This window comes from Uloborus diversus, chromosome 7 (genome assembly GCF_026930045.1).
Source record: "Uloborus diversus isolate 005 chromosome 7, Udiv.v.3.1, whole genome shotgun sequence".
Lineage (NCBI taxonomy): Eukaryota > Metazoa > Arthropoda > Arachnida > Araneae > Uloboridae > Uloborus > Uloborus diversus.
The window spans coordinates 32,914,768-32,937,189 of NC_072737.1; the positions used below are offsets into that span (position 1 = coordinate 32,914,768).

General features: G+C 31.0%; 1 protein-coding gene across 1 annotated transcript in view; it reads right to left on the reverse strand.

The window, feature by feature from the left end:
- Nucleotides 1-22,422, reverse strand: part of LOC129225516 (dynein axonemal heavy chain 7-like) — an 84,519-nt gene that overhangs the window by 56,375 nt on the left and 5,722 nt on the right. Inside the window, exons 5-18 of the mRNA XM_054859944.1 lie at nucleotides 21,546-21,687; nucleotides 19,340-19,446; nucleotides 17,725-17,923; nucleotides 16,246-16,386; nucleotides 14,594-14,806; nucleotides 12,956-13,234; nucleotides 11,757-11,987; nucleotides 9,872-10,084; nucleotides 8,492-8,590; nucleotides 5,242-5,376; nucleotides 4,256-4,369; nucleotides 2,949-3,098; nucleotides 1,288-1,470; nucleotides 54-233 (exon numbers count right to left, since the gene is read on the reverse strand). Of these exons, the coding sequence (XP_054715919.1) occupies nucleotides 54-233; nucleotides 1,288-1,470; nucleotides 2,949-3,098; nucleotides 4,256-4,369; nucleotides 5,242-5,376; nucleotides 8,492-8,590; nucleotides 9,872-10,084; nucleotides 11,757-11,987; nucleotides 12,956-13,234; nucleotides 14,594-14,806; nucleotides 16,246-16,386; nucleotides 17,725-17,923; nucleotides 19,340-19,446; nucleotides 21,546-21,687 (2,386 nt within the window). The remainder of the gene's footprint in view (nucleotides 1-53; nucleotides 234-1,287; nucleotides 1,471-2,948; nucleotides 3,099-4,255; nucleotides 4,370-5,241; nucleotides 5,377-8,491; nucleotides 8,591-9,871; nucleotides 10,085-11,756; nucleotides 11,988-12,955; nucleotides 13,235-14,593; nucleotides 14,807-16,245; nucleotides 16,387-17,724; nucleotides 17,924-19,339; nucleotides 19,447-21,545; nucleotides 21,688-22,422) is intronic.

Sequence of the window (22,422 nt, forward strand, 5' to 3'; positions counted from 1 at the left end):
ATAAATAAGTAAATAAACAAAGAATAGCAATAGAAATTTTAAAAGCTACTCACTTTTGTTGGGTTATTACTAACATAAGATAGAAGGGGAGGACAAAAGAAATCAAAAAGTTCTATAATTAGATCTTTGGAATCCTGTGTTATTGACGGAGGAAATTCATTTAACCAAGATAATAGCATTGGCTTCCATCCAAGAGATGATGGTTCCATATAGATCATTCCACATCTTGACACCTATTATAACAAAAAAGAGAGAAAGAAAGAAGGTTTCACATTACATGTAAGAATTTATTGCACACAAAATGCTTTATTTTATTGCACTGGAAAATATTGCACACATATAGATACTTTTTTATTCTTGATTGTATGGCGATTGCTGCACTGTTGATTAGCAACAGAAGCTCAAAACCTTTTCTTTATTGAAAGAGATGTTCCTTGCAAGTTACTTTTAGTCCAATTTATGGGATAGGGGAGGTTTCTGAAACTTTTGACATCTCTGGGAAAGTTATTAAAATATATTTCCAAAACTATTTATGTCAAATTACTGGAAAAAATTCAAGCATCTGCCAAGTTGAACAACTTAAATCCAGGGCTGCACGGACTGAATCCTATGTCCTGGAGTCAAAAGAAATAAAACAAAGAAGCCAAATGCAAAAATTGTAAATGATTATTGTCAATTATTACTGTGGCTAACAGCACAGGAGCCTCTCACAGGGACTTTTTGTAGAATGGGCAAAGTGAAAATTGTGCCAAAGGACTCAATTTAAAGTTCCCCCAAAGCTTTGTTTGTTTCATCTGATTTATTCAGTTAATTCATTTGGGGGCGGGGGTGGAAAAATGTTATAATTCATCAATGAGGAAATGTTTTCCAAGTAATAATTTACAATAACACAACCTATAATCCTGAATACCTTACACACTCTTGTCATTTGGGATACAGTTTCGGAAAAAAAAAACCTTGATTAAGCGTGATGCATAACACATTTCTAAAACTATTCTAAAGAAACAAAACTGCCTACAGCAACTGTTAAAAATCAAGCAAACAGCACTCTGGTTTAAATGATACATATTCAAACTATAATATAATTGCATAATATTGAATCCTTAATAAAAACCTACATCCGAATTCAAAAACCTTTTTAATACTTTAAAGCGCGGGAGCAGCCACAGGCGAGTAACGAAAAATTTGAATTTTCAGGTCTGCCATAAAGAATAAAAAAATGTTTTACTATAAGAGAATATGACTACACATTTCTAAAGTTAGATTGATAAATAAAAACAAACATACTGTAGCGGGTGATGCAGCTTCTAGATCCATTGGCTCAAATATTAAATTTGTAGTCGGTGCAAGTTGTATAATTTCTCCACTCATCAGGCAAAGTTTCTTATTATCATCTAATACTGTATTCATATTTTCTATCCATATTGCATCAACTGGACCATCAAATATCAACCATTTTCTATCAGGTGTCTAAAGTGAAATGAAATTTATTTAAAATCGAATGGCAGCGAACTTGACAAATTGGCAAAATACAAACAGAACTAAAACAAAGAAAGTAAAATAAAAGGAAAGTAAAGTAAAATAAAAGAAAGTAAAATAAAATACAAATGAAAAATATGAAAAGAGTACACACCTACACATAATAAACAATTGAATATGAGATTATCTACTCTAGTTTCTTCTTTTTAAATTAAACATTAATAGGTTACATATTATAAAAATGAAAAATAACATTACAGTCAAGTAAGTAGTAAATGAAGTCAAGAATTTACTACATTCAAACAAGCACTTGTAATGAAAATAAGAAATTAAATGATTACTATTCTTATTTGAATTAAGAAAAAAAATGTAAAACCAAATAAGAAAACATCAGGTTGTATTTTAGAAAAACAAAAATAAATAAATAAATTTAAAAAACAAATAAAAAATATAAATGAAAATAAATAATTTGATTAAAATAAAATAATAATAACATTCAAATACAGTACTTTTTATATCTCATAATAAGTTATGATTTTTTTTAGATTCCAAAGCTTGCTCTTTTATTTTGAATTTTGTAAATTATAGTTGCACATAAAAACACATGACTCCTTCAATTAATAGTGTAGAGTAAGGTTTGCAAGATTTGAATGAAATATGCAAAGATGTCATATAGAGATGAAACTGGATGATATTGGGCAGCGGTGATTTGGTGCTGGAACATACCAGAGCGTCATTCCTTTTCTGGAAAAATGAATTTTCCTCACATTAAATGGATTACAACTCATTATTCAATTGGGGTTCCAGTACAGAAAATTTTATGGACTCCCTCCTGATGTTGGGCACTACACGAATTTCAAATTTAGTACAATCAAAAATATAATAAATTTTATAATGTTGCGAATGCATTTGTTTTCGAGGAGCAAAATACTTTTAGCAAGGCAAGAGTCATTAGTAATCAACAGACAGGAAGAATATCAAAACATTTGAAATTAAATACACAAATGCCGAATCATTTAAATCTAGTCACAATAAGGCATACCTGGCATGTCTAAAATATCTTATTTTCAAATCAAACTTTTTAATTTTGTGTTTCTCACTTATTATTTAAGGAAGTCAAAATCAGTTTATTTAATAAATAGTCAACATATTACTAAAAAGATCTGAAAAGAAAGATCAGATCAATAACAATTTTTTGAAGGATTTTTTACAGGAAACTATGATAGTAAGATAGTAACTGCAGAGTAATTTGACATTTACCTAAATAATCACTATTATTCTTTATACACAATTTAATTGTAGTCAATGGATCAAAAACAAAAGAACTGTGCCTCATTTGACAATTGCTCAACGTTGATACAATATTTTAATGAGCAAAAAAGTTGCTTTTGAAGAAAAAAAACCAAAGAGTCCTTAATAGACAATATTTGAAAGAAACACTAGATAGAAATGGCTGTACACATACTTACTGTTGATTGGGCAAATGCTCTGTAACTCACAGCTAGTATTCCATCGGACCATTCATGAGAAACTGGATCAAACTGTCCATAGAGTTGGCCCATTGTTATTGATTTCGGATTTATCACAGTAATTACAACTTTATTTTCTCCCATTAAACCCTAAAATTAAAAAATATATGAACTTTTTTCCCCTTGTAAACAGAAAAATAATAATAATAAAAGCATAGAACTACAAATGCTTGGTATTTAGTTTATTGCAGTTCTATTAGTTGAATGCATTTCCTATTACAAATGAGAGGATAAAATGGAGACAGATGAAACCTATTTCAAGACTTGGGTATAAGTCATTTACATGAACATTTTCTCGCTAAATTTTCTCCAACCAATGCACTCTCGACAATGAGCATTAAAATGTAAAATGGAAATTTAAACTTATTAATTAAAGAACAAAGCATGAAATTTGAAATTTATGTATTATTAAAAAGCCAAAAAAGAAAAGCTGCATAGATTCCAACACATTTGCAGCATTCTCAAAACGACTCTTAAAGGAAAAACAAGAAAAGAAACAACTAAAGTTCAAAAGAGTTAAAATAAAAAATGAAAACATTAGAGAAGAATTAAAAAGTTTTAACCTATTTGAAAAAATTAACAAATATTTTATTGATTGGGAAGATCATATAAAAATTAAATTGGTGTGTTTATTTTGGGCAAAACTTTTCAAAATTCTAGTTTTTATGTCCTTCACTCCTTAAACAATTTTACTCATTTTGGCACTTTTTTCATCTCCTTAACAATTGTTTGGTACATCCTGGAATACCAAGGCTCTTGTGGAAGAAAAAAATGAACCAACCAACATTTAATAGGAAGGAGACTATCTTAAGCTGCCTTCTACTGAAAACCAAAAATCAAACGAGACTAGCAGACCTGAATAGCAGTGATTAGACAGCAGGACCGAGAAGCCAGAACAGGCTCTCAGCCTAATCTCTGTCGAAGGAGAAGATGAAGAAGAATACAAGTAATGACTCTGTAATCAATATTAATTATATTGAAAATTAAACTCTAAATAAAAAGGAACAATTTTCAAAATAAAATGATATTAAAGCACATCATCTTCAGGACTAAAACTTTTGTTTTTGTGGGCATTAAAAAATAGAAAATAGATGTCATTAAAAACAAATGACAAGCAATTACAATTTGACAGCACCTATCTGTAACAATGCCTCATGTAACTAAAATAATGAACTATGTAACTATGAATTGTACATACACTACATCATGAAATTCAGCTTTGGTTTACACTTTATAGGCAAACTTACTTGCTCATTTATGTCCGCTAAAGCTCCAGCCAGAACACGATAAGCTGAGGTTTTTCCTCCAAATGGCATTCCTACAATCATGAACCCGTGACGAACAATCATCATTTCATATATCTAGTATAGAAAGAAAGTTTTAAAAGTCTTTGAAGAAAAGAATAATAAAGACATCTGCACTTTATTTAAAATCATTTGCTTTCTTTATGAGCCCAAAACTATTTTTAAAATATACGTAGGCTGTTCAATAAGTAATGAGACTAATTTTACTGCCACGAAACCACTCATCTGAATGTTAATTCCTGTGGCATGAGAAATGTCTGTTGTCTGTATTAACAAAAGCTACTGATAGTTGGTGCGTACAGACTCATGTTCCTGAGTATCACGTGATTGAATTGAAGCCTGTTGGTGGGCGCCTACAAGATGCAGCCAGTTGTCAAAATGGAAGCGTCGTTTGAACAAAGTTATGCGATTAAAGTTTGTTTCGTCTGCAAAAATCAGCATCAGAGATCTTTGATATGATACGTGAAGTTTTCAACGATGAAGCAAGGCTTATAGTCAGTACTTTTTGCTGGCATAAAGCTTTTAAGTAAGGCAGGTAAAATATGGAAGATATTGAACGTGAGGAACAACCTTCAGCCTCCCTCACAGAGAGAATGATTAACACTGCTGCTATTATTATCCAGGGAATTCTCAAAATTATTTTACATCAGTGAGTTCTGGTTGTTTCCTCAACTTATGAAACCATTACGAGGCAAACATTTTGAAAGCAACAAAGCATGTCTAAACTCTGCGGAGGCTACTTTGAACATGCTCTCACAAACTTAACGTTCACAAGTATTTAAGAAGTGGACAGAACGTTGGAATAAATGCATTTAGTCTCGCAGAAGTTATTCTTAAAAAAACCATGCAAATTATGACAATAAAAGTTGTTCTGTATTTTTTATAAATTTAGTCTTATTACTTATTGAACAGCCCTCGTAAATGCATACCTGCTGAATTTTTTCAAGAAACGATGCAGGACATTGTAAGTTCATTTCATTGCAAGTCTTTAGTATTGAAGCATTCAAGTATTGGTAGTCAGGAGATGGAAGAGAAATTCCAGGAAACAAGTCAGAAGTTATTCCCTTCATTAATATTTACAGAAAAGAAAACACATAATTAGCTATACTAAATTCATATAATTATACTGCTGTGGGCAGGTAAGCGGCAGTATCTGCAAAAGTGAGTTTTCAAGATATTTGAAGAAATATGTTTTAGACTCATTACCAACAATAGGAACTGTTGAAATCAGACGTTTTTTTGGTGCTTCTTTTTTCAGCGGAAACCAAATGAGCAATGTATTACAAAGCTAACATACAAAAGATGCCACAAATGCAAAAATGAAAAATTTGCAGTTGGGGTCCCTTTATCTGCCCACTGCAGTATACAATGTCAATGAGCTCCATAGTTTTCACATGCCTGTTTAGAATCACTTAAATAGAACATATTGCAAATTTCAATAAATATTAAAAAATAAACAATTTTCATACAGTAGAATTTAACAAGCTAAATGAAGAATAAATCATTGAGTTTTACAGTATAAGTAAAGTATTTAACAATTCTGGCTAACAGAGTATAGCATTTAAAGAAGAAGTTCCGTCTAGAACTAAACAAGCCTACTTTTCCGTATACCCATACTACTTTCCAGTACCTTCTCAATATCCTCAAAAATAGCTAAAATCGCAAATTGTTTCAAACATATTTTTTTAATATTTCAAGCTGATTTCTAGGAATAAAATATTCTTCACTCATCTAAAAAAATTAGATGCGTAGAAAAAAAAAATGACCAAATAAAATAGCAGCACCGTTTAAACAAAGCAGCTAATACACTTTTTTCCATTAAAAAAATTCTTTAACAGCTTTCAAAACGAAAAAATAATAATTAAAATTAATAAGCTCATTAAAATAAATACATCATATTAAAATATATATATATATTTTTCCCCTATTGCCAAAAATAATTTTTAAACGAATTAATGCACTTACCAAAATAAATAAAAACAATAAAATGTCAACTTAAAGAAATAATTTTCATTGTCAAAAAAAAAAAAAAATATCGTCTACTCATATCTTTATGTAAAAACATAAATGACTTCGAGTTTATTCAACGAGAACTGAATACCTAAATTAAAACTTTAGCGTGAAAATAAAAACAAGTCATATCAACAATAATTATTTCACAGTTAAAACCATAGCTGCAGAGTCAGAGTCGGAGTCAATCTCATTTTGGGATAAAGGAGTCAGAATCGAATATCCAAGAATCGGAGTTAGTCATTTGTCCTCAGTGTATAAATTTTTGCCAAAGCTACGAAGTCAGAGTCGAAGTCCGATTAATTGTCGGGCACAGGAGTCCAAGTCGGTGTCAGGTGCCCCTAAATTCTCGGAGTTGGAGTCTGGAGTTTGGCGTCAAGAGCTATTTCCAACAAAATTTGTTTGAAGTAAATCCGCCTTCAAGTACGAAATCTACATTGACTTTCAGTTTCCATGTAGGCGCTAATGTTAAAGGAATTGAACTGTTCAAAATTGAACAGAAAATTGTTCAAATCAAAAAAATATTTTATATACAAGGTTTTTCATCAAAAGCTTTTTCCTACAAAGTTTGCTTGAAGCAAATTCGCCTCACAGTTCCAAATTGCCTTGAATTTCCCCGTAGGCGCTAATGTTAAGTTTGTTTGAACTGTTCAAAATTGAACAAAAAAAGTTCAAATCAAAAAGTGAAATATGGGAGTGAGGTGTCCTCGCCGAGATCTTTCAAATAAAAAAAGTTTGTTTGAATCGGACTATTCATTCAAAAGTCATTGGGGGTGGGGGGACAGACCGACAGACATTCCCCCCCATCTCAATACCCTACTTTCCAATTTTTAATTTTTCGATATTTATTTAATTATTTTATTTATTTTTGACTTTTTTTTTGTTTTTCGCAATATTTTTAAGATGCATTAAGCCTTCTTTCATCCCTTTTTCTTATTTTTCTGACTTTTACTGGGAAAGTAGGCTAAAAAGAGGTAGAGAGGAATGTTGCAGTACTTGACTACTGCCTGACCACTGATGAAATGGAGGGGCTAATATCCGGTTTACAGGCAAAATGGACGCACATATCAGTTTTCATATGCCCGCTTTTGCACACGTATATTAGCCTCTAAATTGAGCAGAATAACATTGAATGAAACAGAGCACTTGCATCAAATTTTAACTTTTCGCTCTCATTCAGATAGACTCATATTGAATGGACATTTGCCAACTCCATAGCAATTGTAGGCAGTCAGTATAAATGAAGAATTTCAATATATTAGCGCAATATACATATATTTATTTCAAAATGTACAACTTCAAATAACATATTTTCCTGAAAATAAAACATTAAATCCAGAGTGCCCACGAAGGAAAGGGGGTCATGGCACATCACCTCACACTCCAACGTACCCAGTACCTACCACTATTTGTGGTTTAACCGGTTGGATGGGGACCTGAAGACAGCTCTGATTTCTTGATCCAAATCAGAAGACAAGCAACCCTTGGTCCAGCGCTCTCAGAGGTATTGATTCACTTGGAGAACATTGTGACCCCAACCTATTTAACATGCCCTAATCACCATTAAAGAACGAGAAGAATCTTCGACCGGCTGGCATCAAGTCTAGGATCGACTCTATCATTTAACATTTTAAGCAGTGTGGGGGGGGGGGTGAAAGGATCTTAGACTCTTTGCTGAAAAGAATCTCATTCTTGAGAAAGTTGCTCCATGGTTCTAGTGAGGGAGAGGGAGGGGGCTATCTTAGTAAAAATAGTATTAGGATGGTAACCCTTCTTATTGGTCATGGAACTTTAAAGCAGTTTCTTGCTATTATTGGTGTCAGTAACGACCCAGCTTTAAGGGGTTACCTTCATAATCTGAAAATCTTACGGAATTACGAATTGATTGTTCACTGCCTATAAGATTGATGCCTTGATCAAATCTTAAGATATTCATGAAATTTTCATTAGGTGTTCGCTGAATATTGCTGCAACTATTAGTCGCTTTTATTGAGTTTCGTTGCTGGATTAATACAATAGCCTTCTTGTCAGTGTTTGGCTTTGTTGAGCTCTCTTTCACTTCATTTCAAGCTACCTATCCCTTTCCATAAAACATAGCTCTAATAATCAAAACTAATGATGAAAATTCATAATAAATTGCATAAATACAAATTTTAAAAATAGACATACCGAAAATAAAGGAAGATCATTTGTCAAAAATTTTGGCAAATTGACATCAGTGATTGAGCGAAGAACTAAAATGTCTTCACTTTCTTCTGGATATTTCAGCTGAAATTTGAAGTAAGTAAAATAAGTAACACACTTATGTACAGCATTATTTGATCATTATATATAGTACATATTCTTTTTCATAAAAAACATAAAAAATAAGAATGTAAAAATGAAAGTTAAAAAAAATTAAAATAAAAAGTTACAAATTTTACTTTGGTGTCTCCAAATAAAATATTCTTATAACATTCAAAAACAACTTCAAATTTAACAAGAAACAATTTTTAGTAGGCCAAACACTGAATTAAAAGAAGCTTTCAGAAAAAATGATATGACCAAACAGTACATTCATGCTATATTTTTAACAATATTTTTACTTTACATGAAAAATTATTTTATACCTTTCTTAAAAAACTATTAAAACACTATGATTCAATAAACTTCTGTAGAGTTTAAGGCAGAAACTTACACAAAATTACTAATAGGCTTCAAAAGACAAAATGCAAGGGTATTTTACTCGATGAGTCTCTATATTTTTAGATGACAATTATTAAAAAATTCCCGTTAAATTCCCATTGTTAAAGATTTTAACACAAATAAAAATAGTTCACCAGTTACATCTAATACTTGAAATTTGAATAAAAATGTAACTCACAAGTGTAAATTTAAGCAGGGTTTCCAACAGATTTTCACTTTGTCTTTAGGGAAAGGAGACCTAAATTCTATAAGTAACAAGAAATAGACCTTTTTCTTAACTTTTAAAGAGTAAAATTAGTGATGCACTAATTAATAGGCACTAATTGATAATTAGTCACTTTGCCAATAATTTACAATTGTCCAATTTTTATTGATAAACTAGCTGAAAGTTATTTTTAATTAAAACTTCTTTCACCTAGAATAGAAGTTCTCAAACTTTTTTTTTTCCACAGGAATTTTTTAGGGGATTTTCGAAAAAGGAGATCAGTGTCATAAGTGTAATATTTTGGTAAAATAGGGTATTCAGGATTATTGCTGCAAAATTTAAGCCCAAAAGATGCAGTTTTAGAGTATCTTTGGTCGCTTAAAGATGGAGATCATAACCACTACTCAAGGCCAACATGGCCCCTCAGTCTTTAAAGCAAAAAGTTTTGGGATACATATCGCCAGAATAATAGAGTAAAAGTTTATTCTTTTGTTCAAAAAAATTGTTTAAATAATTTAGTGATTTGAATAGGCTTTTATTTTTCAATTTAAAAATCGTAATTATACTAATAAAAGTTACCGAATTCTTTTATAAATGCAAGGAAACAATTACTTAATCAGTTAATAGTCAAAAAAACAAAGATAGTTTGCTTTGCATACTTTTAGATTGCCAGCAGCAGTAAGGACTGATTTTACAGCTCGCATGCCATAGTCATAATGGCTTTGAGAGGATAACTGTTCTGAGCATAGACGATAGGTGGCAACGATTTTCACAGCTAGAGGTCTTGCATTTACAAAGCCGCATGAGTACAAAACAATTTCAGAGATTAGAGCATAGTCTGGAACCATCATAGCAACAGGGCGAAAAAGTGCCTAAAATATTATAAAATGAGTTACATGAAGTTTATTTTTAAGCATGAAAAGAACAAAAAAAATTACAAAATTGCTTTTCTTTTTAAAGATGGATAGAAAGTAAAATAGTGTGAACAGCAAGTACTACTTGAAATTCACATAAGATCCAATCACTTTCTTAAAGTTACTGAGCTTCTATAATTATGGGGAGGGGGAATATTAATACATTTAAAAATAGTTAAAGAGGTTTTTTTTTTTTTTTTTTTTTTTTTTGTATATATGGATCATAGCTTATAACTGCAGTTTATTCTGTAAAATGTACAATGCATAAAATTTAGTAATTTTGGTGAGTTAAACAGATTATTTTTACAGAGAGGACCCGACAGGCGTTGTTCTGTTCAAACATTGTAAATTGAAAAGTTGAAAAATTTCAATACACTATCAAGTGTTTGAACCTTTTTGTTGAAAAAAAAAGTAAAAAGAAATTGTTTTAAGCTGTTGGGTGTCATAATTGGTATATTTACTACAACTTGATTTATCTAATGCCCCCTGAGCAATTGTTTTATTAACTATTTTTTCTCACATACTTGAAAGATCTTCATAGATTGTATGATTTGTTCCTTCCGCCGTACTCAAAGGATAAAAATCGTCCTCGGATATTAAGTGTAAAAATTAACTTCCCATCTAAATTAAACTGCAACATCCCCCATGTGAAAAAAGAATAAAACAATCGAAAGGATATCGTTTAAAAAAAATGATAAAGGTAAAAACAGTTCTCTGACTAAAACACTGCTCAAAATAAATATTAATCATTTGGGAGATATAACCATCCAATGTTTAAATAAATTAATTAATTAACAAAAACGTTTCCGATTTGATCCATCGCGCTTCGAAACCATGCTTGCCACAACTTAATTACACACAAAAAAATTGATCAAAATCCATCCAGCCGTTTAAAAGCCTTATGGTGACAAACGTCCGCACAGAAGATTTTTATATATTAAGATACATACAGGGAGAACCAAAAGTCTCGCCTTGATTCAAAGAAAAATATTGTATTTAAACTATTTTAATTAGACATGTTTAAATTGATATAAAGTACCATTGCAATTTTTTTAATAAGTTAATGTATATAATATATATGTGTTAACTTATAGATTAAAAATTTGTTATACATTGATTAATATCATCAATTTTTAATCAGTATCATCTTTAACATCTGCACATAATAGGAATTAAATTCACGACTTCTTGTCTATTCTTTCTTCATTTACTAGAGGCAACAACAGTAAGATAACGAAACACTAAATTTTTAATAGAAGAAAAATGTGTTGCAAGCAAGTTCCTTAAAGAATTTAAGTCCCATCATATTAAATATGTTTGTAAAGGAATTACTAAAATTGATTTTAAAAAATATTTACTTCAAGCTTATGAAATTTTATTGGTTTCACAAAATTTTACATAGGTATTCATCCTAAAATTTCAAAACTCCCAATGCAATTGCTAAGTTGTGCATAATTAAACAAATCATACTGTAAAAATAATGTTAAAAACTTTCGACTTTTAAACATTTAAAAAATCGTTCACACAATATTCTTATCCAGAACCAAAATTTCATCAATTACCTAAAATATACTCCCACAAATAATACAGAAATCAATATATAAAGCTAAACATGCAAACTATTACATACTTTAAGATTATCAGGCAACTCAGAGCGACCAGCATACCCAGGATTCATGGTGATGAATACCGAACATGTTGGGTTAAGTTTAATGTCAGTGCCTTCAAAGAGCAACGTCTTAGCTCCAGCATTTATTCCGCGCTGTATGGTTAAGATTTGTTGAGCAACAACAGATAACACTTCTAAATCTATTCGATTAAATTCATCAAAGCATGACCAAGCACCACAAGAAGCAAGGCCCTAAGGAAAAATGAAACATTTTTAAAAAATTACCATATTTCAGCATATAATGCACATTTTTAATGCAAACAATAAGATAAAAATTAATGGGGTTTTCAAGTATACAAAAGATATACAGCAAAATCTCTCTAATATAGACAATAAAGGGACAAATTTTTTTTGCTGGCAATAGAGGGGTGTCCGCAGGACAAGTGTTTAATAATGTTATTTGCCTTGGAATCGGGGGAATAAAAATTGTCCGCATAAGAGGAGTGTCTGCCTTTGAGGGGTGTCCGTTAGGAGAGTTTTTACTGTATCTAAAAAGTAAAAAAAAAAAAATTATACAAACACTTTCTAATTGTATGAAAAATTATCATATAAGCTTTGTGCTACAATATGATTAAAGTGAAAAAACAACGTAAATAAAGCACAAATATTGGAGAAGATTCTCCAATATTTGTGCTTTCTTTACGTTGTTTTTTCACTTTAATCATTTTCTAATTGTGCCTAAATGACGTTTATTTACTAATAGCATATCCAGTATAAATTTTAATTTTTTATTTTTTGAACCATACACAATTAATCATGCTCTGTTCCATCTGAATTGTTTTCTACTGCACACTTTAAATGACTTTTGAATTATATCAGGTATAATTTTACTAAGTTTATTATTCATTGCACACACACACACAGACCACATACACTAAATAAATAATATTCCCAGTTTCTAGACATTAACTAGAAGTGGCCCATTGGTTATTGAAAAAAAAAGGCAAATAATAACTAAACTAAAATATTTTTAAAATAAATTATAGAAGCATAATGTAAATTTTATCTTCACTTTCTCAACATTCAAATTTGATAAGAAAAAAGGGGATTAATTGCATTATGATAGTAAACAACAAAGAAATATTTCTTATGGTCCTCACCTAAAAATTATTTTCATATTAAGAACTGTATTTTAATAAATTAAATTAAAAAAAACTAACCTTAAAAAACTTTCCCAAAGCAATATAGTCTAAACCATCTGAGCAGTTGAACACTACACATTGTTTGGCAACAGCTTTTGCCAAATCTTTGGTTGTTTCTGTTTTTCCAGTTCCAGCAGGACCTTCTGGTGCACCACCCAGATGAAGATTAAGAGCTCCATATAAAGTACGATAACACCTATCAGTCAAAGGGGTAATAACCAATCGGCCAGAATTGCCAAGATATTCATAACCATAATCTAGGAAAGAATTTATCATCTTTGTGGTCATATCATCCTCCTAGAGAAATAAATAGATGATCAAAATGATGTTTATGCAGTGAAAGTTCTCTGGAGCAAGTACTCTCTATTCCTGAAAAAAAGTGGTCATTAATGGAGGTTGGTCTCTCATAGAGATTGTTTTCGAACATGCAGGAAACAATAATAGCACTGATAGAAATCAATTATATTATGCTTACAGTATATGAATTAAGAACAATATGATAAGAACAATGACTGTATACTGTCAAAAATCTTCAGCAAGATTGAAGGATGATGACATGATTATCACTACAGGTGGAGATACAGGTTCCTCAGGTTCTAAGGCATGGGATGGTCCCGGTGACAGATTTTAAGGTTTGGGGGCCTATTGCAATGCATTTTTGGGGGGCTTTTGATGACCACAGAGCAGACAGAGTAAAACATTTATCATGTGCATTTTTGTATAAATTTATATCCCAATCCCTATCTACTGTCAGTGCTTTATGGGACTAATGAAGCATTGAGGTATTATCCACCTACCATGGGTGCCCATATGCAAAATTGTAAGGGCTCAAATATTTTCCCCATGGTTTAGCAGGATATTTTCCCCATGGAAACTGATTTCAGTGCAGATTAGAGTTATTAAAATTTGACATTTTCAATGACTTAGTCATTAATGGCGGAGAAGAAATGTTTTTATATTTTTGCAAAGGAAAAAATACTAAAAGCAAGGAAGTTCAAATTTCTAAGGGGGCTTGAGCCCTCACTTGCTCCCCTATAAGGGCGCCCATGCTACCTACAAGAGCACCTTGAACAGTACAGACTCGAAAGATGAAGTGGCCTGCTTGAAACCAAAGCGAGGTTTCATGTCTTGTCCTGGTGAGTGGTCACAGAATTAGACAGTTTGGAACATTGTGGATGAACTTTATGGACAGTAGATAACTAACTACTGAACAGTATTTTTTCAAGAAAGAACTCTTCAGTTATTATCAAACTGATGCATGCTAAAAATCTTCAATAGAAAAAAAATTGATTAATTTGTTTAAAGAATCCTCTGAATTGTATGCCATCTTAATTATTAAAGTAATTGTAAGAACCTGACGCATGAGGTTTTTTAAAAATATTTCCAGCAAACTAGCTTAGTATTTTTTCACTATTTCCTCTTATCCAAAATTCAGCCTGTAAGCATATAATTTTGGGCCCCAACTTGACTGGAGTGTCCACTGTTTAAAACAATAGATAATTAAAAATTAAATGCAATTGTAGCTAAAACCATTACATAAGAAAAATGAAGAATATTTAAGCAAAACAATAACCAATGTTCTTCAGATAAATATTGTTAAAAACGTTTTGTTTTATTTTTACACACTAGAAACATTAAGTATATAAACATACTTACAATCCAATAATATCTCAATTGACTCAACCAAGAGAAATCTTCATCAGATGTTACTTTAGCACTGCATATGTACTCAACAACATCACGGGAATGCACATCCAAAACAACCAGAGCTCCAAGTGTGATTCGATTTTGTGTTGAAAGTTTACCTCTTACCAAGCTTACAACTTTTTCAATTTGTTCATTGTTTTGCTGTAAGTAGCTTGATAGGGCCTGAAAGAAATTTAAATTTAAGCCTGAAAACTAAAATAAAGCAACCCCATCCCCCATAAAAAATCATCCTTAAAAATTGAATTTCCTAAAAAATTCTGGAGTTTTTTTCTCTTTTTCTGTCTCTCAATAATGACAGCAAAAAGCTAATTGCAGTTCCATAGCAAAAAGTCATAAAATTTTATTCAAGTAATAAAGTATAACTAAAAAGAATATTTAAGTTACTAACATGAAATTTGGAAAAAAAAATGATTTTAATACCTTATTAACACCATTACTAGATGTAGCAAAACAAATTCTACTTAAATTTACCACACAAGTTCTCATGAATAAATAATTGAAAATACCAGTAAGTTAAACAGCTGTATTAAATCTTGTTTACTATTCAAAAAATACCTAGAAATTATGTATCAAGTTCAGGCATAATGTCAACACACAACACTTGATGACATTTAAATACATTGGCAAACTGATTTAACTACAATTTAAATACATTTTGTTGCTGTTTCTGAAAACCATTGGCAAACTGAGCCTGAGTAGACAATACTACTTAATTTAAGGCAAGGCTCAGGCATTTTTTTTATGGGACACCACAAGGGTGAAAGTCTGATCTGATTTAGCTTCGACAACACACATTTCTATACTTTTAGATCCAGCCCAGGAGCTAAGAAAGCCCTGATCCAGTACCACCAGAGGTCACACATTAAGGGGTAAATACTGATTAAAATTTCTAATTAAAAACTTTTATTTTGCTGATTTGCATATAACTTTGGTATGTTTTAATGCTACAGAAACAAATTTTATGTTGCAATTATTGTGTGGGTTATAATTTCATTTAAGTTCCAATCTGTCATTAGCATGGATTTCCCTGTCTGTGAATATAATAAATGACTTTTTGATTAAATTTAATTTTAAATTATTTTTAAGTGAAAATTTAGCTCTGCTGACAACAATTAAAATTTACAGGATACTTCATTAGCAAATCCTATTATTTTTACAAATTTTACTAACAATATTATTTTAAGATTGTATTTTTTAAATAATCTCATATTTTGAGAGTCACCGCAATAAGCTATAGCAAGTCCAACACATTGAGACTTATGCCATTGAAAAATACCATTACATGTTATATTTCAATCATGTATGTCTCAAAAACGTAGAAGTTCAAAAAAACTAGACCCTCCACAATGAGGTTCAGCATTGTTAGCGATTGCAAAACTTAAAAAATTAAAACAAAGGATTTAATCAAAAGTTTTTTTAAAGGAATATTTTTCAGAATTAATTGAATTCAGTTGTTGCAAAAGAAATAATTTTACACATACAGAAAAAACTTAGGACTTGAAAAAGGTGGACTTAAAAATTCTTTTAAAAAAATGTTACTTAACATGAACAGTAAACAAAAATCAAAATTTGGCAAAACATATATTTTGTTATAAACTTGCCTGTGGGCCTTCTTTAATAGCTTTGTGCATTTCTGCAGTCCAATAATTTTGAGAACAGCAAAGAACAGCTTGTCCAGGCCAATCAAGAACCCAGTCCTCACGAGGTTTACTAGCATAAGCTTCTAAAGCATCAGCCACAACCTATTTTGAAACAATTAAGCAAAAATATGAACAATTTCCTTGAACAAAACATATTAACACCTATACAAGATGGACACTGGACAGTGAAATATCAATAGACTGTAACATAAAATGAATAATAAATCAATCAAAAATTAATTACTTTGCATCTATTTATACAATAGTGTTTAAAACTTCACACCCATAACTCATACATAAAAGAAATAAAAATTGTACTTTTAGCTTCTATTTCATGTTCATCAGTTCTGTAGTATCAGAGGGATGCCCTCCAATGAAACATTTGGTTTTTAATGCAAAAATAATACAAATTGGTTTCAAACCACATTTCCTTTTGGTGAGCCCTCTCAAACCCCAATTGCTAAATTAAAACATAAGTAAATTGCTTGAAATCATTACTGAAAGCCAAGAAGAGTTTATGTACTAATAAACAATAATTTTTACATACAACATCAATGAATTTTTCCAGAAATATGCCCAACAAACAATCTTTTGCACAATTAGAATAACAGGTGCTCAAGAAGGATGGTATTAATAAATCATAAAGCGCTTCCTTAGTGCAAACATGATGCAAGAGTGGCTAAACCATACTGCTTGGCTTTCAACTGAACAAGAAATTTCAAGGAATTTAGATTTCATCAATGTAATGAGACATATTTCAAGAGTCTTGAATCTGTCTTTTAATCTTCAACAATAGTTAATATTTTGATTCTGAACTTAAAAAAAAAAAAAATGATGGTTAAAAGTTTAATGTTTTCCTCAATGAAAAGTCACTAGGAGACTTTTTTTTTACATTAAAAAATTTTAGAAAAAAAAGGGCATATTTTTCTTAAAAGGTTTTCAATAAACTTTGAAATTTGTACTGACTGATCTTTGAACATTATAAGCATCATTATAAAGGTGACGATGGGTTTTTGTGTAATCTGTGACAGTTTTGGCATTTGGGTGTCAGTTCAACAATCCCATTTCTCTTATCGGTATTGGTCCATGCATTTTATGTAGCCGCTCTAACAAACACATAAAAACATAAGGCTTAATAGTTTCTCTTGGCTTTGAGTTTTTATTCTCAGTTGCTAATTCAGTTGTTTTAGCTTAAAGTTCATTAGTTGCTGATACATAATATGGTTTATAATTAATATAAAATGAAAGTTCTTTGTATTCTAAATAAAAGTCAATGAGACAAGATTCAGGTATAACAAACTCTAGAGGAATTTTTGCAATAAAAGTATTTGAATTATGAAATTTACTCCTTAGAATTACAAAAATTATTACTTCTTTTCAAATTAAACTTTTGAAAGTCTTAAAGAAAAGTTTAAAATTAATATGTGAAAAAAGCCCTACCTTTTTAATGCTCGATAACATGTATGATTCTAGTTCAAGCAACCATTTTTCAACTTGTCCTCTAGCTTTTGTGACAGATATTGTATCAGTAAGTTCAATAACTTCTCCTTCACTACTTTCCATGTGCGTAATGTCCAAATTTTCAAGGAACTTCAATTTTGCAATCCCTTCAAAGCATTTCTTCAGATGCGGTTGGACCCTTAATGAAGAAATTGTTTTCATGCAATCAGAAATTCTATTTAACTTATTCATCATATGCAAGAAATATTTTTTACTAAATAAATGCACTTCATATCGTCTTGTTTGCTCATAACTTTTGAAAAGTCACTGGGGCTTTTGAATTTAACAATTGGAAAATGAAAAGATAATCAGAATCTTTGTTAAAATGTAAATTTCCGTAGGCTAGAAGCTGGAAATGTCAGTTTACTTTTTGATGTCAAAAATGACAGGAGAGCAATCGCAAATGAACATGAGTTATACGTATATAATGAAAAGATATGAATGATGAAAAGGATACTTTGAATTCATTATATCAGTGAGAGAGATGACTGAACAAAATCATTTAATACGGTCAGAAGTGAGCAGAATTATTGTTTGGAAAGATCTAGACCAAATGCAACTAGCCTTTCTCTCCTATAGTTGAACCCCCGGTAAGAGTTCTTCTGGAGGTTTGGGATGTTATGCATTGATTGCTGGTTGATAAGGGGCTGCCCATGTATGATGTCACACTTTATGAAAACACCTAGGACCCCCCCCCCCCCTCCTCCCCTCCTTTGTAAAACTGTGTCACACTTCACCTTAACCCCTCCCCTAGTCATGCCATAGTACATAAACATATGAGACAGTGAGAAGCAAAGGGATGTAAGTGCACATTTTCAAGTTTTGAGTAAAATGTGTTTAAAGATAACATCCTAGGTAGGCTTTCATTGAATTTTCTTTTCTAAATCATGCTGTATAGCAGCAATTACCAGGGTTACTAGTACCATCTCTTTTCCCAAAACAGAGGAGAATTTCACCTACCATGTGTACTGGTTATCTCCAAATTTTTAATTTTGCCACTTACATCCCTTTGCTTCTCACTGCCTCATATTTCTGTAAAAAAAGTTTTTATTTCAATCAAATTGTTTGATGTCCCACTTCTTGTTACCCTCTCCATACCTCCCTGCCACAAACTCAATTTCAAGAATCTCCTCCTCTTCTAAAAGCGTGACAGCATTTACGGACAACCTGTAATTTACCACAATTTACATCAAATAAGTGTCAAACATTGATGTCTGGCAGGGGAATCATACTTTCTATTAAAATCAAGCTTTTGACAAGAAATTACATTTATTTCTATTATTTTTTCCAAGTGCACAAAATGCGTAACTTCAGTTTTATACAAAATAATAATAACAATAATAAAAATAATGGTAAAATAAAAAGTAAATAAAATAAAAAGAAAAGAAAAAAAAAACAAGACTTTTTTTTCAGCACAGTTTAATTAAATCAAATAGTTGGGTTCTATCCAAAAATAAAAAGTAAAGGGTATTTAAGTAATTCGAAGAGAGGTACTAATTTTCTTCAATTAAAAAACATAGCACTTAAAGCAAAATAAATCAAGCATTGCACATACTTCTTGGGATCCTTGGTCTCAGAGAGTATCTCCAGAAGTTCATCATTGGATAGAAAGAAAAATCGAGGGAAAAATAAACGTTTCTTTTCTAAGTAATCATTAAGACCCTAAAGCAATAAAGCGCAATTAAAAAATATCTTGATTTACAAAATTTATAATATATGAAAAAAAGAGCACACACAAATGCATACTAAGAAATATAATAAAGAATTTTAAAAATAACTTGGTCATCTAAAGCTATTAAAACAATTAGCAACAACTTTCCGTTCATAAGTCAGAAGAACTTAACTTCATGCTAAAAAACTAAAACTGATACATCAAAAATATTTTTATACTAGGTAAAGTTACTAGCTACCTATAAGACTATAAATGAAGCTATTCAAAACATCCCTGAAAAGGAAAAAAATATATATTCTTATTAAGTTTTAAAAATAACTAAGATTATTTAATTCAGTACTATGTATGCAATTTCAAAGTAAGGCACAATGTGCATATCGTCGCCTCAGGGCAACAGTAAGGTATCTAATCCCAGTAATAACACTAAGATATCCTACTGTTGCTCTGAGAGACAACGATATCATACTTTTAAAAAAAAGCCAATTGATTGTATTAACCTATTCTACCATGGAAAGGTAAAGCCTAGTATCTGAAAATATTTCATTTTTCATTTGTTTGCACTTTTGTCATCTATTGTACATTAGCTTCATTGTACAAGCTTGCTTATTTGGTTTCTGCTGAAAAAAAAGCATGAAAAAAAAGTCTAACTTCAACATTTCCCTATTGTTAGTACGGAATCCAAAACGCATTTCTTCAAATATCTTGAAAACTCATTTCTGCAGATGCTGCTGTTATGCTACCTAGTCTTCACTCATTAGAGTTTCAACTAGTATGTTGTGGCCATCACGAAACTTTCTTCTATATTTTTCCTATTTCTGATCCCTCCCCATGCTTGACGAGGAAGCAATATTCCTAACAAAAACAAAATGACACATGCAAAAACTTGACGACCATCCCAATGTCTGAATTATTGTAAAAGAAAAGCAAAGAGCGAAAATTGAAAGTTACTTTAAAAGCCTTACTTGAATTAATTACAAATATTTTATTTATTAAAAAACATAAGATGGCAACAGTTAAAAATTTTAATTCATTGAGATAATATTTCCGATCATTTCCATACAATTAAAATCACGAGAAATACGCAGACGACAATCTATTACGATTTATCTTTCTTATTGTTGCATTAATAAAACTATTTTTATTCGCAAAAAAAAAATCAACACCTCTTGGATCAATTGGAGTCAAAATTGAACCAAAGCCTGTTTACGTATGGATTCACATATATTCCAAATTTCAAACAGAACGTAGCATTACTTCTTGAGATAGGGCACTCACAATGGAAAAAAAGAACGGGCGATTGCGCTACCCCCTTTTTAGCTGTTGACACCAAAATAAAATCAGCTCTTATACCCACTAAGGGCTACTTGTCAAAAAATTTTTGTTTGATTCCGTTCATTATTTCTTGAGATACAGCAGTCACAATTCACGACAAAAAACGTTCTATAACTCAACCCCCGTTTGAGCTATTGACACCAAAATTGAATCAGCACCTGCTCCAGTTAGGGGCAACATATGGACCAAATTTTGTTTGATTCCGCCAGTTACTTCCTGAGGAATAGCAATCACGCATAACTCAAAAAACGTCCCATTGCTCCACCCCCCTTGGAGGAATTCGCGCCAAAAACCAATGGGCACAAGTTCACATAGGGTCACATATGTGTACCAAATTTCGTTCAATTTCATGCGATAGTTTTTGCTGTAGAGCGGCCACAAAAAACTGGTCACACACAGACGTGACACACACACATACACACATACATACACACACACATACATACACACACACGGACAGACAGACATTTTCCAAAAATAGTCGAAATGGACTCAGCACACCTCAAAACGTTCGAATCCGTCAAAATTCGAAATTCGAAAATTTGCACGAATCCAATACTTTCTTCTATATATTAGATATAGAAGAAAGTAAAAATCACTACAAGCATGGCAATGCAGTTTGTATACGTTTATCCCAACTGACCTTACTCAATTAGGTACAAATACAAATAAATCCCAATGTAACTAAAGTTTTTTTAAACCTTAACACTGTTTTATGCATGGATCTGAAAATAATCTAAAAATCATATATATATACCTTCTGAATCAAGTCAAGAAGTTCATTTGATGTTTTCAAAGTATCAAGCAAGTTTTCAATTTCAATAACAATAAGAATATGCTTATCTTCTAAGGCTGCTTTCATTATTTCTCTCCAGTTTTTATCCACTGTATTAAATCGTCTGAAAATATTTAGAAGTTTATTTTTTACGGAATATTACAAGAAAAGTAACAAGTAAACTATTGAGAAAATAATCAATACTAGCATGTTCGAAATTATATTAGCTATGTAATTAAACCTACAGTTGAATCCTGTCAAAAAGTAGATGCCTCTGAAGGTCAAAGTGCATAATAATATGTACAAGTCATTTTTTACATTTGATACTCATGTTGTAATATTTTGTGGTTGATTAAACAGAGTTCATACTCTATTTGGATGAAAAAATTCCATGACTTTTTCATGACTTCAATGAAAATTTTCATGACCTCGTTACACGAAGAGAATAGCACTATTTAATCTCAAGCTTGGTAATATTTGGAAATGAGCATTAGCAAAACGTCTATATGAATGCCACAGCCTCATTAAAGCATTTACTCGTAATGGAAAAAATATAAGTGCACACTTAAAAACTAAACTATTCTTATTTGTCTTCATCATATAAATTTAAGTAAAGTAAAAATGCAGTGAAGCGAATATGATGATGCTTAAATGTCCGATATTTTTCTTTAAAAACAGACAGAATGATATTGAATGGAACAAAGCTTGAATGAGTCATCACTAAGTTTCAATAAATTTGCTTCAAAAGTTACCTTTTAGTGTACAACAGTGCCTTTAATCATCCACGTAACTTGACAGTATTTTGGTTCTTTAAAGAAAAGCCTCATAGTTTAGTTCTTTATGTTTCTAAATCAGATCG